We start from the raw sequence: 15,870 nt of genomic DNA on the forward strand, positions 1-15,870 counted from the left end.
TGGGCTCAAATCAAGTTATTAAGTTAGATCTATGTCCAAAGAACCTATATCTAAAATTTCAAGTGTTTAGACCCAAAATTGTCGGAGGAGTTTGGTAGAGTTCTCAAAGGTCAAATCGTTGAACTTTGGCCCCTTACTCGCCAAATTTCTGGCCGAAAACCGATCACATAGATTTCCCCAAATCTCAGTACTCTGTATATCAAATTTCGAGTCTGTAGACTAAAAATTGAAAGAGTTATTGTGTAGGGAAATGTACACACACACACACACACACACACACACGTTCACTTTTATAAATATACTAGCATTTCAGCCCGGCGTGGCCCGGGTGTTTGGATGTGTATGATGAGCAGGAAAAAAAAAAGTGATAGTAGGAAGGCAGGCTCGAACCCGTACCGTGAAGGAGGAAAAAACGAAAAAAACCTGAAGTCTTTGCGGTTACGACCACCGCCAAACCTGAAACGACTTATGATAACATTTAGGCTAAACATTCGAAAGGAGAGGAAATATTGTTGAAAAAAGTGACCCCCGCCCTGTAGAAAAATGCCTAGTTGAAGGTGAAAGTATTAATGCTTTTAGCCAATTTTTCGATATTTATCGTATGAAAGGTCGAACTTAAAAACGATACTGATTTTGGTAAAATCCGTCGCCTCTATGGAAAGTTTTAGGCAGACATGCAAACATACATACATACATACATTTATATATTGGGAACGAAACATTTTCCACCCAAGCCGATGAAAAAGCTTACCCTATCTCTGAATACCCTTTATCTAAAATTTCAAATGTTTACACCAGAAATTGTCTGAGTAATTTGGTAGAGACCGCAAATGTCAAATTTGTTTTAACTTTGACCCCTATTATGACCCCTTAACATTTATTGTTTTGGGCTCAAATTGAGTTATTAAGTTAGATCCATGTTCAAAGAACCTATATCTAAAATTTCAAATGTTTAGACCCAAAATTGTCGGAGGAGTTTGGTAGAGTTCTCAAAGGTCAAATCGTTGAACTTTGACCCATTAATCGCCAAATTTCATACATTATTTTTGTTTTCAGCATCCCCAAAAACCTTTAAAAGTGGTCATTTTAAAGGATTTTTCGAGGGTGGAAAGATTATTCATATCTACCAAAAAAAAAAATGCCAGATGAAGTTTTACACTGAGTAAATGTGCTTCGTTTTATAATTAATAATTAAAAGCGTTGATCAACACAGAGTACAATTTTGGGTAATTATTTTTACATTGGGGAGGGGTGGCTCTTTTGTAAATATTCTTCCACCTTATGGTTGAATAAAAAAAATAGTGTGAAAGTTGAATTTAATCTGAACACATTAATTACAGATAACGCAGTACCAAAAATGCATAAGCGCCAAATTTTAAAGTAGATATTGATCTCGGATGGATATGATGGCAGAGTGCGATACCATATGCGACCATATGCCAACATAACTTGGTGCTTATGAATTTTTTACCACTGTGCAATTTTGAATTAGTTTTTTCAGGTTAAATTCGTTTTATGATATTTTTTCTTACATTGTAAGGCTGAAGCACAGATTCGTTACCAAACACCCTCCCCATGTAAAGAATGGCTTTCAGAATAATAACATTATTATTTTACCTTTTCACATGATTACATTTTCAATAATAACGAGATTAAATTCAACCCATTAAAAGTTTAAGAAGCAGATTCGCCATTGTTTGTTATTTAAATAAACTTTTCTCTTTATAATGTTTACTTCTACAGCTTAATTTAAACGGCCATTTTCTAAAATAGCGTTTACATTTATATTTGGTAATGTATAGGTGACTGCAGGAATTTAGTTCCCTTTAAGGGACACAGGGTTCAATAGTTTTTGTCACAATAATTCCAGTCTTGCTAACTAAAATAGCCTGCCCTGAACTTTACCCTGAACCATACCCTGAAAAATACCCTGAACTTTCCAGCAAATTTTGTGACAACCACACTCCCAGGCACAAAATGGGGTGTCTATTCCGAAAGTCTTTTTTAACGTGGGGCATGCTTCCACCGGGCAACACCGGTTAACAGGTCTTGCTAGTTTTTTATAATTATGAGTATTTATAGGTAATGTTTTTATTTAATTTTTAACAGTTACATGTAAAAGGTACATGTAAATACTGTATTCTTATGAAATTATCAGTGTTTTTCTTTCATTTTCATTTTTCGTCAATCGCAATTATAACTTTTTGTTGCAAAAAGAAAATATCGATTCCCCATTTTTTAGGCCATGTACATAATCTGAAAAACAGTTTTGCATATATATTTAACGAACCAGTGTTTTAAGAACATGTAACGGATTTTGTTTGTTTTTAATTTTGGCCATGTTCATGTTCCTGGTAAAATGATAGTATAATATCTGTCATTGTCAAAAGTCATAAAAGTCACAACCTCTTCCTACTACTAAGCCTAAGTCCAGGTGATAATACGAAAAATAAAGCGATTACTTGTGGTTTTATGATTTTACCAATTAGGCTTAGGGGTCAGTGGTAAAAAATTTAGTTAACTGCTTTAAAACAATTAGAATGGCCTGGAAACGGGTGATCATTTTATGTTGAATTTATGAATTTAGGAAAATTGGGCAACAAAAAAAAGGCAACGGAAGAAAGGGCAACGGAAAAAGGGCTATTTTGGCTAGCTAGAAAAAAAGGGCAATTATTGAATAAATATTAATTGAAAATAAATTTTAGAACAGTTCTCACGGGAGATATTGTTTTAAGAAGAGGGTCCCCAAACCCCTATCCCTCACCCCAGTTAAAAAAAAATATTGATATACAAATTGTTGTGTTTTGTGTTCTCGAACTTGAGAATTTTTCTGTTGAACTCGAGAATCAACACGGAGGTTACATCGATCGAAACGTTAACAAAATGTAGTATCTTTTTTGCTTTCTTTTTTTTTAAAAAAGGAGTCACGACTTAGGCTGCTCGAGGATAAGGGTTAATGAGTATACATAAGTAGTGGAAATTTCGTAAATTGGATTACTTAGGGGGACGGTTCATCAAGAACTTGTTTGTGTTGGACTTGAAGACAATCAGATTATAGTCAGTTGGAAAGCAGGCAATCGGAAGAGTTCCACAGCGTGCACTTCTAAGAAAGAAGCTTTGTTCATGGAATCTGTGTTTAGGTTTAGGTGCAGATAAAGAGTGTGGGAAATTATTGATAGTGGTTGTGCCTAAATGAGTGTTTTTCATGAAAGTTTGACGAGGGGTGACCATAGATTTAAGCTCAGACAAGCACTTGCCATGAAAATAACGATAAAGCACAGACAGGCTCACAACGTCTCTTCTGTGGGAAAGAGGTTGCAGGGAAGAGAAAATGCATTCCCCACTAAGCTACAAAGTCTATTTTTAACTCTTTCAAGGCAGGATAAGCTGTTTCTAGCAGCTCCTGCCCAGATGTGGCAGCAGTACTCCATCATTGGCTTTTATATAAGTAGAGAATTGTATCAGGAGTGAGATATCTACTGGAGCGGTAGAAGGACCCCACCATTTTTCCAGTGGCCTTGGCAACGGATTTCATGTATGTGTTCTATTTCAGATTAGGAGTAAAGGTCAAGCCCAGAAGCTTGTCAAAACATGCAGCCTCCCTAAGACAAGAGCCATTCATTTCAATTGATGCCAGATGAGAATCAGAGCAGTGATGATGTAAAGATAGGAGCTTGATTTTAGATGCATTAAAAGTAACCACCACTTTCCCCATTGTACCACGTGCTCAAGATTAGAGGAGAGAGAGTCAGAGAGAACTTTGTCATTTCCAGCCTTTGATGTGTTGCCATAGATGGTAGTGCCGTCAGCATAAATGTCAACGAATGATTTTAGGATGTTATTTGAAAGATCATGGATGTAGATCAGAAAGAAAGTTGGGCCTAGGATGAGGAACTCCAGCATTAATACTGTGAGCTTCTGATTTCTGCTCATCAACTACTACTCTTATGAATCTATCTGACAGAAATGATTTAATAATTGAGAAAACATTTCCAACTATACCATAGCTGGAGATCTTGTGAAGTAGCCCTTTATGCCATATCCTATCAAAGGCCCTTGGTATGTCAAGAGCAATTGCCCTAGAAAGGAAGCCTCCATCAAGAGATTCACTAATTCTATGAGATATAATAATCAGCATATCTGCTGTAGATCTAACAGAACAGAAACCATATTGCATGTCACTAAGAAGATTATTTTTGCCGAGGTGGTTGACTACTTCGTTATTTAACACAAATTCCAGCAACTTACTCATGACGCACAAGAGACTAATTGGTCGGTACTGAGAGGAAGATGACCGATCACCAGAATTCTTCAATAGAAGGCATACTGATGAGGTTTATCAGGGTGTTGTGAAGCAATTCTCCTTAAGACATGCTGCACTTCACCTATTCTCTCCTCATTAAATGAAGGAGAAATTCTTCTAGACTGAGGCAACTTTTCTTTTTGTTCCAACCCAGAGTGCCCTTTTTTTGGAGCTGGATATTCCCCACATTAAAAAACGACCTTGTGTCTAACTTTACCCTCTAGGGGAGGCAAGTAAATTGGAATACTCAACATGAGAACAGTAGAACGAAGCGTGTTCATAACTTATAAAAATCGATTACCCAATATACCCATCTCGGACACAGTATTATTAGGGAGGTCGTTTATGAATATCAGAACCCTTAACATTTTTTTTTTTTTTTAATTCATGTTCACCCCTTACAAAGCATATCGCCACTTGGATGTAAGGGGCTACTATTTGGGGCCATGTCTAGGAAAGATTAACAAGATATTTGTTTGTGTTACATTTAAACTTCTGCATATCAGTACAGCCAGGAAGGCAGGCAGCAGGAAGGGAATCCCAAAGTCTAACTGTTCGGTGGAAGAAATTATTAGAATAGAAAGCTTTCTGGCATTTAGAGACAACAACAATCAAGGGGTGAGATCTTATTGCTAAATGGGTTTGTTGGCGATATGTACGTCAAGGGGGTACAAGTGAAACAAGTTCATCAGAACACATTCCATTGAAATATTTGTAAAACATGCACAGTGATGCAACATTGCGACGATGAGGGGCTACAGCTTAGTTGATAAAGTGGAACCGATTAGATTGACAACTCTTTTTTGGACTTTATCTAGGAGGCAGAAACTAGTGGTAGATGCACCAGCCCAGATGTGGCAACAATACTCCATACATGAGCGAATGTTGGCCTTGTAAAGGTACAGGATACTCTCAGACGTGAGTAGTCTTCTAACTCGTAAGAGGGGAACCCACCTTCTTTACAGCAGCTTTTGCAATGTCCTCTAGGTATTTGTTCCAGTTCATATTGCCTGCAAATGTTAGGCTGAGGAGTTTGAAGGTAGAATTTTTAGGTATTTAGGTATTTGTCATGGATATAGGAGGTTGGAGACGCATCTTGTAATTGTTAAAGGAAAGCAGCTTAGTTTAACTAGCATTAAATGTTACCATCCATTTGAGGCCCCATTCCACTATAGTCTGAAGGTCATTTTCTAACAATTCTGCCATTGTCTTAGATTTATGTACATCTGTTTTTCCCTCATGCATATTATAGAGCGTTGTATCATCAGCAAATATACCCGTATCGGACACAGTATTATCAGGGAGGTTGTTTATGAATATCAGGAATAATAATGGTCCAAGGATCGACCCCTGAGGCACTCCTGCATTGATGTTATGCTGCTTGAATGTACATCTGTGATTGACAACCTGTATGATTCTATTGTCTAAGAAGGATCTAATTATATTTAGTGTACGTCCAGTTATACCGTACGATTTAATTTTCATTAGCAGCTCTTTATGCCAGACTTTGTCAAAGGCCTTGGATATATCAAGGGCTGCAGCTATTTTCAACCGATATTTATTCTATAATTACCCTTAATTTATATGCACTAGTAACCCTCCATCCCATTCTAAAATAATTTTATTTTTAGTAGGTTCACAAATATCACCCAAAAAGTAGATTAGCATTGAAGGGAGTGTACTTTTAAATGTAGATATAATTTCTTTTTTAATTTGTCAAACATGTAAATGTTTTCTCTTTATGTTTTTTATCCAAGACTTTGATAAATCTATTGTGAGATATTCATGTATATTTTTACAGACAAAGCGGTTCCAAGAAAATAAAATTTGAAATATTTTAACTGTGAAGTCTCTGAGAAGCGTCATCTAGACATTGGGCAGGTAGATGCGAAAAAATACTTGAACATTTGATTGAGCTTCCAACAGCATCTTATGCCATAGGAATCACTAAGTCTAAGCATAAGTAAATGATATAGGCAGAATCAAAGAAAATTTGTGCTTAAAACAACGGAAGTATGAAAACCCATACCCGGAAAACTCGTTCATTTTTGCTAGGTAGAAAAACTGGTCCATTATTGAATAAATATCGATTGCAAACACATTTTATGACCGTTCTTGAAGGGGATATTATAATTTTAAATATAATATTTTTTTAAATATTTTTTAAATGTTTACTCTTGTTAAAATAAAATAAACTTCATCAGTGAGTCACGGAGTCAAGACACAAAAAACGAAACTATATATTATTTTAAAAAATAATTTAGTTTTAACATTATTTGTGTAATTACAGGACAAAAAAAAGGAAGAAAACACTTATGTATTATCAAAGAAAGCAAATATTTTATTCAGAAGAATTAATTTAGTTTAAACAATTTTTGTGTTATTACAAAACAAAAAAGAAAACATGGTACTTATGTATTTTTGGTAATGTTATTATTTCGAAAGCCATTCTTACCATGGATAGGAGAGGCTGTTTTTCAACTATTCTGTGCTTCCATTTAACAATTAAATATAAAAAATTTTAAAAATATCGTGAAACTTGAAGTTCCTGAAAACACTATTTAAAAATAGCAAGGTACCAAAAATGCATAAGCACCGAAAACACTTATTAGGTGTATTACATTGGTTATTGTTGTAATTGATAAAAAATATAAGGAGTTATCATGTTTTTTTTTAATTAAACATCAACTTTTCAGCTGGCCAACTTCACTACAATAATAAACTTGCGCCCTTTTTATCGACAGGCCTGTACAATGAAAAACTTCATATATTTTTTGGTACTCTTGCATAATTTGGCCCAGATCCTTGGGATTTTTCATCAATTGTGATTCGGGCTTGACTGGCAGTCACCAGAGAAGCCAAGCAAAGTAACTGATGCTGACGAATTTCAAAACAAACAAACCAAAAAAATAGAAATGCAATTAATATAAAATAACAAAAACCTACTGCAAATTTACTGAATATATATATATTTGTTTTTCTAGAAAAGTCACAATTTGTATTGTTTATTTACTTTTTTTTTGCAATTGTTTTATAAAAAAAATTGATTTTTTTTATCATAAATTGTTAGCCGAAAGTTTTTTTCCAAGAAAACTTACATTTTTTTTAAGAAAATTGACAGTAAACGTTTCTCTTTGCAAATAGAATTTTTTTATTATAAGAAAAGATGAATGCTTTTTATGAAAACTGTAAATTGTTAGGTGAAAGTACAGAAAAGTTGTTTTTTTTCAAGAAAATGTACAAATTATTTTTTGTAAACACCCCCATTAATTATGTAAAAAAATGTTGATTTAGTGTTTCAACATTTGAAGAATGCGCGGCTTAATCCGGTAATTACCGGTCTATCTAGCCCTAACCATAATTGATCCCGAGGATTCGGGTGAAATTCTGCAAGAGTACCATTCTTTCTAATTTCGTCTTTTTTTTCAATTTTTGATTGGATTATCAGCAATTGCAAACTAATAAATTTAACCAAAATGCAAAAAATTAAATAATTAAATATTTTTAATGGGTGCTCAGTTTCTAATACAAAGTCCTAGTAAATCTATCCCCCTTATTGGAAACATAAAATCAAATTATTGCCTGTATGGTTAAGAGAGGTTCTTTTCGATTTTTTTATTGTTCTTTTTTTTTTGCGGGGGGGGGGGGAGATTGTCCCCCTCTTAAATCCTCCTCTAAATTCCAAAATTTTCACTATCTTTTTTTTTTTACTTTTTTTCCTGTTACTAAAAAAATTTTAAAGGACATTTTTTATAACTTCACATGAGGGTTTAGTTTTCAATAAATTTCGTATTCAATTTAGTACAACATTATAATTGAAAAATGAACCCTTACGTGAAAAGTTATACAAATGTTTTTTCAAATTTCTTTTTATGGTCTAAAACTATGTAATCAATGATATTAACAGGAAAAATTTTTTTAAAAGTGAAACTTGTGGAATTTAAAAGGTGGGCAATCTCGCTAATGTCCACCTTTTATTTTTTTTTTTTTAAATATTTTAAGCGGGTTATTATTGATTTGACTCTATAAAAACAAAAATGAAATAATTTAATTTAAAACAAAAAATCAATTTAGTATATCCTTTTGGTATTTTTTTTTTACATAAGTCCAACTCACCGTTCACATTAGAAATGTCAACATTTTCAATGAATATTTGACAGGAAAGTGACCACATGCGGTTAATTTAAATAAATTTCAATCACATAATTGCATTTTCAATAATCACGTGATTAAATGTTATCTATTTAAAATTTACTCATATTGAAAACATATTATGAAGCCAGATGAAAAGTTCCTTTTAGTGATGTCACATGACGGTGGGCGGTGTTCCTGATAGTTCCCCAAATAAAAACATGGCCACATAGTTATAAATAAAAGCACCTAATTTATTACTAAAAATTAAGTATAATGTTATAATTAAAAAGAGATATATAAAAACATGCATGAGTACACTGAAAATACTATACCAAAATGTTAAAGCAATCGGTTCGGAGGTTTTTTAGTTTTTCAAAAACTAACAAATCAAGGGATACATTTTTACATATATATATATATATATATATATATATATATATATATATATATATATATATATATATATATACTAGCAAAAGTACCCGTCATTGACTGAGTTCAAAAACAGCCTACAGAAAATGGTCTCTGATTTATGAAAGTATGATAGGTTATGAAAAGGAAGGATTGTAAAGAGATAGCTTCGAATTTGGGGTATCAAAACCAAAGTAAAATATTATGAAAGTAAAAATAAAATAGATAAACCCCATAATTTATTATACCATACCTGTTCGCACTGAAAAACTTATCACAATATTCTGTGGATCTATATTAAAAAACTTTGTTAAACTTTATGACATATTTCCATTCTATGGAGGTTAGGCGTGAACGAACACCCCCATAATATTTTTATATCATATTTCTTCAAACTGAAACATAATTATCAAAGTATACTTACGCAGATAGATATGAAAAGTCTTTATTAAAGTTTGTGCCTATTTCGATTCTAAAAGAATCGATTTTTGGAATCAGAAATTAGGCACAAATTTTTCCGATTTCGATACCCCCAAAAGTTCCGATTTTTCCGATTCCCGATTCCGATTAATCGTCCCAACACTAGTTGCCATATCTGGGCAGGAGCTGCTCAGATCATCCTATCCTGACTTGACAGAGTTCAGAACTGGTTTCGAAGCCGGGTGTGTGATGCCCCCCTTTTCTCCTCCCTACTAACTCTTTCCCACAGAAGAGACATTGTGAGCCTATCTCTTCTCTATCATTATTTTCATTTATTTTTTGTCTGCACTTTAATCTATGGTTCCCCGACACCAAACTTTCACAAAAAGCGTTCATCTAGCTACAATCACTACCAATTCCCCTGTTCTCTATCTGTACCTAAATCTAAACGCAAATTGCATGAATAAAACTCCTTTTCTAAAACTACCCACCTGTGGAACTCAGTTCCGCTGGCATGTTTTCCAGCTGACTACAACATGGTCGTCTTTAAGTCCAATGTAAACAGGTTGTCTCGCCTCCTTAAATAATCAAATTCTACTCAACATCCACCACCATCGATTATTAAGCTGTTGTCTCAGTGACCACCTTACATTCATTAACCCTTAACCTCGCGTGGCATTTGGGTCTTGATAAACGGTGAATCCCCTTGTAAAGAAAAAAAGACTTTGTATTTAGGAAGTCATGACCTGTTTATTATTATTATTATTATTATTATTATTATTATTATTATTATTTGTTTGTTTGTTTTTATGTGTTGTTTTGTGTTTTTATGGTTCGGGACATTTACAAAAATATACGTGCAAGGGAGATAAATCTGTTTTATGATGAAGTTTCGGTTTGGAATTATGCACATAAATTTGAACATTATTAAAAACTATAATTCACTAACATTCCCTTAATTAATTTGGATCTAGGTTGAACAAGGCTGATACATATAAAACGAAAATATGAAAGATAAGGTGGTTGAGAAGGTTTTTTGTAATTATTGAAGGAAACAAGCTTAGTCGTGGCAGCATTGAATGTAACCATCCATTTTTGTCCCCATTCCACTCCACTAAGATTGGAGGTCTTCCTCTAGTGTTTCTGCCATTTCCTTAGATATGTATTCATTTGTTTTCTCCTCGTGCCTGTTATAGAGCATGGTGTCATCAGCAAATATACCCATCTCAGAGACAATTTTATCAAAGAGGTCATTTATGAATATTAGGAATAATAAAGGTCCAAGGATAGACCCATGAGGTACACCCACATTTATATCATATTGTTTAGATGAACAACCATCGAGTACAACCTGGATTCTTCTCTTATTTAATAAGGATTTAATTATGTTAAGTATTCTACCAGTGATACCGTATGATCCGATTTTTCTGAGAAGACCATCATGTCATATCCTGTCAAAAGCCTTAGATATATCTATGGCTACCGCTCTACCCTTCCTGCTTTGTTCAGTGTATGGTATATACGTTCAGAGATTACAATTAGGATATCTGCTGTAGAACGGGCTTGCCTAAATCCATATTGTTTGTCGGTCAGAAGTTTAGCAGCTGTAAGGTGGTGGACTAGAGCTTGGTTAATTATGGACTCAAATATTTTGGTGAAAAGTGGGAGAAGGATAATGGGGCAATAATTTAATAGGTCAGTTCTTTTGCCAGAATTCTTGTAAACTGGTACCACAGAAGCAGTTTTCCAGCAGTCAGGAAAACAAGATTTATTAAGGCATTTTTTGTAAAGTTTGGAGAGGACTGGAGCAACCTCAGTGGAGTATAGCACAGCCGGAATGAGATCAGGTTCATATGCTTTTGAGGTGTCTAGGTTTTTTATATCATGCACCTGAGAATGGGTTGATTTTCTGATCATTTTAGTGTGGTTTCTGTCCTCAAAGGAAAGTCAGGGAAGGAATGGCTTGCTCTCAATGTATCTGTTCCAGCTCATGTTCACCTGTGAATGTTAGACGAAAAGTTTGAAAGAAGTGCTTTTCAGGTAACGTATCTTTTTGTGTTTACTATAACCGTTTTATGCAAATATTACACAAGTATAAATCATGTAGAATATCTGCATGAATATAATTACACATAATAGTTAACTAAGGTGATCATCTCATAAGAAAACCGAAAAAACTAATAGGGAATTAATTAAAATGAATGCATAAAAGAATATGCAAATTAGCTAGGTCTTTTGCAGATGAATGCAATTCCACAACCCATATATAAAAGTTGTATTTTCTGTTTAAATAAATAGAAAAATGGGTTTTTAATATGAATAATGTTAACACACAAAAAAATTATAGTAGTATACTACTATAAATTTTTTTGATAAGAAATCAAATTTTACAGTATCTGAGGAATGTCAGTCTCGTATGTTATTAACTTAACAATGATTCTAAGTTTTATGATATAATGCCTATGCATTCCCATTAATGCCTATGTATTTCCATTAATCTCTTTAAAATGATTTAATTATAAAAATGAACCTACTGATTAATGTACATACGGGTATGTACATAATGCAGATTTTTCTTTATTTTCGATTTTGGGGGAATTCTAGACAAGACCCACATTTTTTTATACCAGTTGTTGTAAACACAAATGACACCAGTATAATATTGTATGCTATGAGGCATTGTATCTCGATACTTGATAATGACCATCACAATAACAAAAATAGCATATGGTAGCAAGAAAGACAGACAGAATATTAAATTTAATATTTATTTATGAAACGTATTGAATGGAAACCTATCTTCATGATAATAAAGTGCCGAAAAGTTCAGACTGGAGTTAATTAGAATTATCTTTGCTGAAAAAAAAAGAGAGAGTTCAGAGAAGAAAAAATAGAGAGGTACTGTAGCATCAAGGCTAGTTAAATTGAAATTAATTAAAATTGTTCTTTGTTGACAAAAAAGCGCCAAGAATAGAATTAGAAAAATCCTGTAATTATGATGTTTGTTGCCGTTGTTGTGCGATCAGCTTGTGCTGCTATGAGAAAGAAAGGATGAAGGCTTTCACGTTATTTGTTGATGCCGCTGTCAGGGAAAGAAAAGGGAAAGATATTTGTGTGAGCTGCTACTGTGTTAGGAAAGAGAGACGGAGAGTAATTATGCAAGACGTAGATAACTCCCACCACCAAACTGCAGCTGTCAATGTTGTAGCCTTTATATATGAGAGAGTTGGATGTAACACTAAACACTGGCTTGCGCTGCAATTGAAGAGACACTTTGTCTGCCGTTGTATTTTGTTGTCTTGATTATTCGTTGTTGTTAGGGAATGCTTGTTCCTCTAAATCCGTGTTTTGTTGTTTCCATTTCAACCTGGTGTGTCTTTGAGAGAATTTAGATTAAGTTTGTCACTTGCAGTCCTTTTGTAGATATTTTACCACATATTTCTATACCTGATCTGTCAGATTTTTCTCATCTCGTCTCTCTTAGTGTAGCTATTTTCTTGTGCAATGTGCTTTACCTGGTAATTCTATGCTATAAATGAACTTCCTGGTGGAGGGATGGGTACAAAAAACATCTTAATGCGTCGTTAGCAGTCGATTGAATGCGGAAGTGAAACACAAGTCGGTGCCATCTTTACTTATATGTTGCTATTACTGGCTGCACCTGCCGTTTGGGTGTCTTCGCTCCTGCTGATGTAAATTGTACTTTGTTTATGTTGTTATTATAGGCTTGATGGAGACTTTTGTATTTCATAAGAATTAGACTTGATTAAAAAACAAAACTACCAAAAAAAAAATCTTTATGATGTATGTATTTGTCATGGAACAAAGATGTCATATTCAAAAAAAGCACCTAAATCGATCACGTATTTGTTTTTATAAAAAAAATCAAATTTTACGATTTTTAGCGATAGAAAATTATTTTGAATGCGAACAAAATCTCTGTAGTCGAACTGAATTGTCTCTGTTGAATTCGCTGCCTCATAAAATTTTATTTCCTTAATATAAAAAAAATACTCGATCAATTTACGTGATTTGGGAATATGTCATCTTGGTTGACAAGTATACAAAGATTTTTCTGTACGTTTTAATAAAATGTAATTCTAAATAAATGTGCAAACCACGTAGTTATCACATAATAACCGTGAATATAAAGAAGGTGGAAGAAAAAAAAGGTAGGGACAACATTTTTGTTACACCGGGGCCAGTTCTTCAGTCAGTTCATGGCGGGAAAGTTTTGTGTACAACAAACATCGAAGAATTTAGGAGATAAGTTTTGTAATGATTTACAACAAAAAACAAGGCAACTCTCGAGCGGAAAAGTTGCTTTCCGAGCCTCAAAATGAACAAAGTACTTTTCGACGTGAAACATGCATTTATAAAAACAATTCTGATCGTTTTCGTATAAAAGAACGAACTTTTGGTCAACAATTTTCCCATATCTACGCGGCTCGTCTCCAATGTATGCGGCCAAAATTGGAAAAAGTTGCACGTGAAAAATGGGGTAAAGTTTTGTCGATTTTTTTTTTTTTTTTTTTTTTTTGTATTATTATTGTATGATTTTTTAGTACTTCTACAGTTTATTGCCGAAAATAGAGACGCCATTTGGGGGGGGGGACGTTTCCATTAATTAAATCGAAACATTTCCAATTAAACAATTACCGATAGATGTTCTTTCACTTTCTTTATTTGCTTTTTTTTCATAGTTCTTTCCGGAAGTAATAATATATATTTTATTTTATTTATTTATTTATTTTTCTTTTTTTGTTGTTATTTATTTCCTACTTCGGCATAGTTTAAAATATTGATTTCTCTCTCTGATTCTAATGACACGCGCCCGAAAAAAAAAATTGCGTCTCCATTTTCGGCGATAAACTGTAGAAGTACTGATTTTTGTTAGTCGATCGTATGCCCCCAAAGTTAAATAATGCCACAATAACATTTGTTGGGTGGTTTCTACCACCATTTTGCTTTATTTTTTATTTTTTTTAACTCCTTGTAAAAACTTTAAAGATGCAAAGAGATTTCATGACCATTTTTTTCTTCTTCACACGTAGCGTTCAATACTATTTGTTTTTCGAACCGAATAAATATTTTACATTAAATAAGACGCTAAAAATTTGTTCAGTTAGATAGAAAATTAACTTATTTTGCTTTTGATAACATTTGTTTGTTATTTATTTATTTTTTGACAACTTTATCGTGCCTCTGTGGATTGTAAAACAAACCAGGTTTTTGTTACTCGACCTTAATGACCTAAGAAGCTAAATAATGAAATTGAAATAAGTCTAATTCTCGGAAAAAGTATGTTTGCCTGCAGACAATTTTGTAAGGTGTTGATTTTTATTTATTTTTCTGCAATAACACGTTAATTAACCCTTAAAAGTCACTTATTTGCGCCGAAATGTGAAATGAATTTGATAACAAAATGAGGCCATATTCCGAATTTGTGATCGTGAACCGCTATTAGATTATCTTTTACTAGGTACGGGCAATTCTAATGGCTGCTTTAGGTATGGGACCTGGTTTGGAACGCCGATTAATCATAATATTTTTAAAATTTTCGGTTACTTTTTGATTATGTTTAAAAGATTACAGCTTAAAGTTAATTTCTCAAAGAAAAAATAACGTGTTAAATAAAAAATACGGTAATGGCTAATGGAATGGTGTAGATTGGCCTTCCTTTGTTTACAAAGCCATTTTGACGGAAGTAACGTCATTTTTATCTACGGATGGCCAAAACCGTATAGAATGAACTTTTTTTTTTTATTTTTATAAGTTTTATTCAAACAGTTCGAGAAATTCATTTTTCTTCGAGTTATATCGAATTCATTAATCCGGATTTTAGGAACTTTTTTCGTAATGTTCCTGTAAAAATTATTTTATTTTTATTGTTACAAATTACGATGCTTTATTTATATAAAAAACAATAAATTCTTGCGTTTTTTATTTACTATTGAAAACCATAACTTTAAAGGTATTTTTTGTTTAAATAAAATACATTTCCACTAAAATTTAAATAAAAATAATTAGTTCATTATATTCCGCGATCATTATTTCATAAATACTGAAAATTTTATTAAAATTGGTTTAGTTCCTGATTTTTGGTGAATTTTTAAGTAAAGGGAGGGGTCAAAATGTTTATACATTTTGAGCGTCAGAATTCATTTTGCCCGTACCTTTTACCAAACGGCCATAACGGTTATATCACATAGGATTAGTGAATCTCTTGACAAAGGTTTCCTTTCCAGGGCAATTGCTCTTGACATATCGAAGGCCTTAGATAAGGTATGGCATAAGAGCCTACTTCACAAGATTTCCAGCTACGGTATTACTGGAAATGTTTTCTCAATCATTAAATCATTTCTCTCTGATAGGTTCATAAGAGTATTGGTTGATGGGCAGAAATCAGAGGCCCACAGTATTATTGCTGGAGTCCCCCAGGGATCCATCCTGGGCCCAACTCTCTTCCTGATCTACATCAATGATCTCCCAAAACACATACATAAATCATTCGTTGACATCTATGCTGATGACACGACCATCTACAGCAACACATCAAAGGCTGTAAATGACAAAGTTCTCTCTAATTCTCTCTCCTCTGA

The 15,870-nt window shown here is 33.4% G+C and overlaps 1 protein-coding gene across 2 annotated transcripts in view; it reads left to right on the forward strand.

Annotated features, from left to right (window-relative positions):
* The window catches only part of LOC145303576 (DNA polymerase delta subunit 2-like), a 141,551-nt gene that overhangs the window by 65,506 nt on the left and 60,175 nt on the right, over positions 1-15,870 (forward strand). Inside the window, exon 1 of one of the 2 annotated variants that reach the window (XM_080145119.1) lies at positions 12,968-13,769. The exons of the other annotated variant lie outside the window; for it this stretch is intronic. Within the exon in view, the coding sequence (XP_080001245.1) occupies positions 13,547-13,769 (223 nt within the window). The 5' untranslated portion in view covers positions 12,968-13,546. Of the gene's footprint in view, positions 1-12,967; positions 13,770-15,870 lie in introns of those variants that run through there. 2 annotated transcript variants of the gene reach the window in all.

The sequence above is a fragment of the Euprymna scolopes genome, chromosome 19 (genome assembly GCF_053919585.1).
Source record: "Euprymna scolopes isolate OS-2025 chromosome 19, ASM5391958v1, whole genome shotgun sequence".
Lineage (NCBI taxonomy): Eukaryota > Metazoa > Mollusca > Cephalopoda > Sepiida > Sepiolidae > Euprymna > Euprymna scolopes.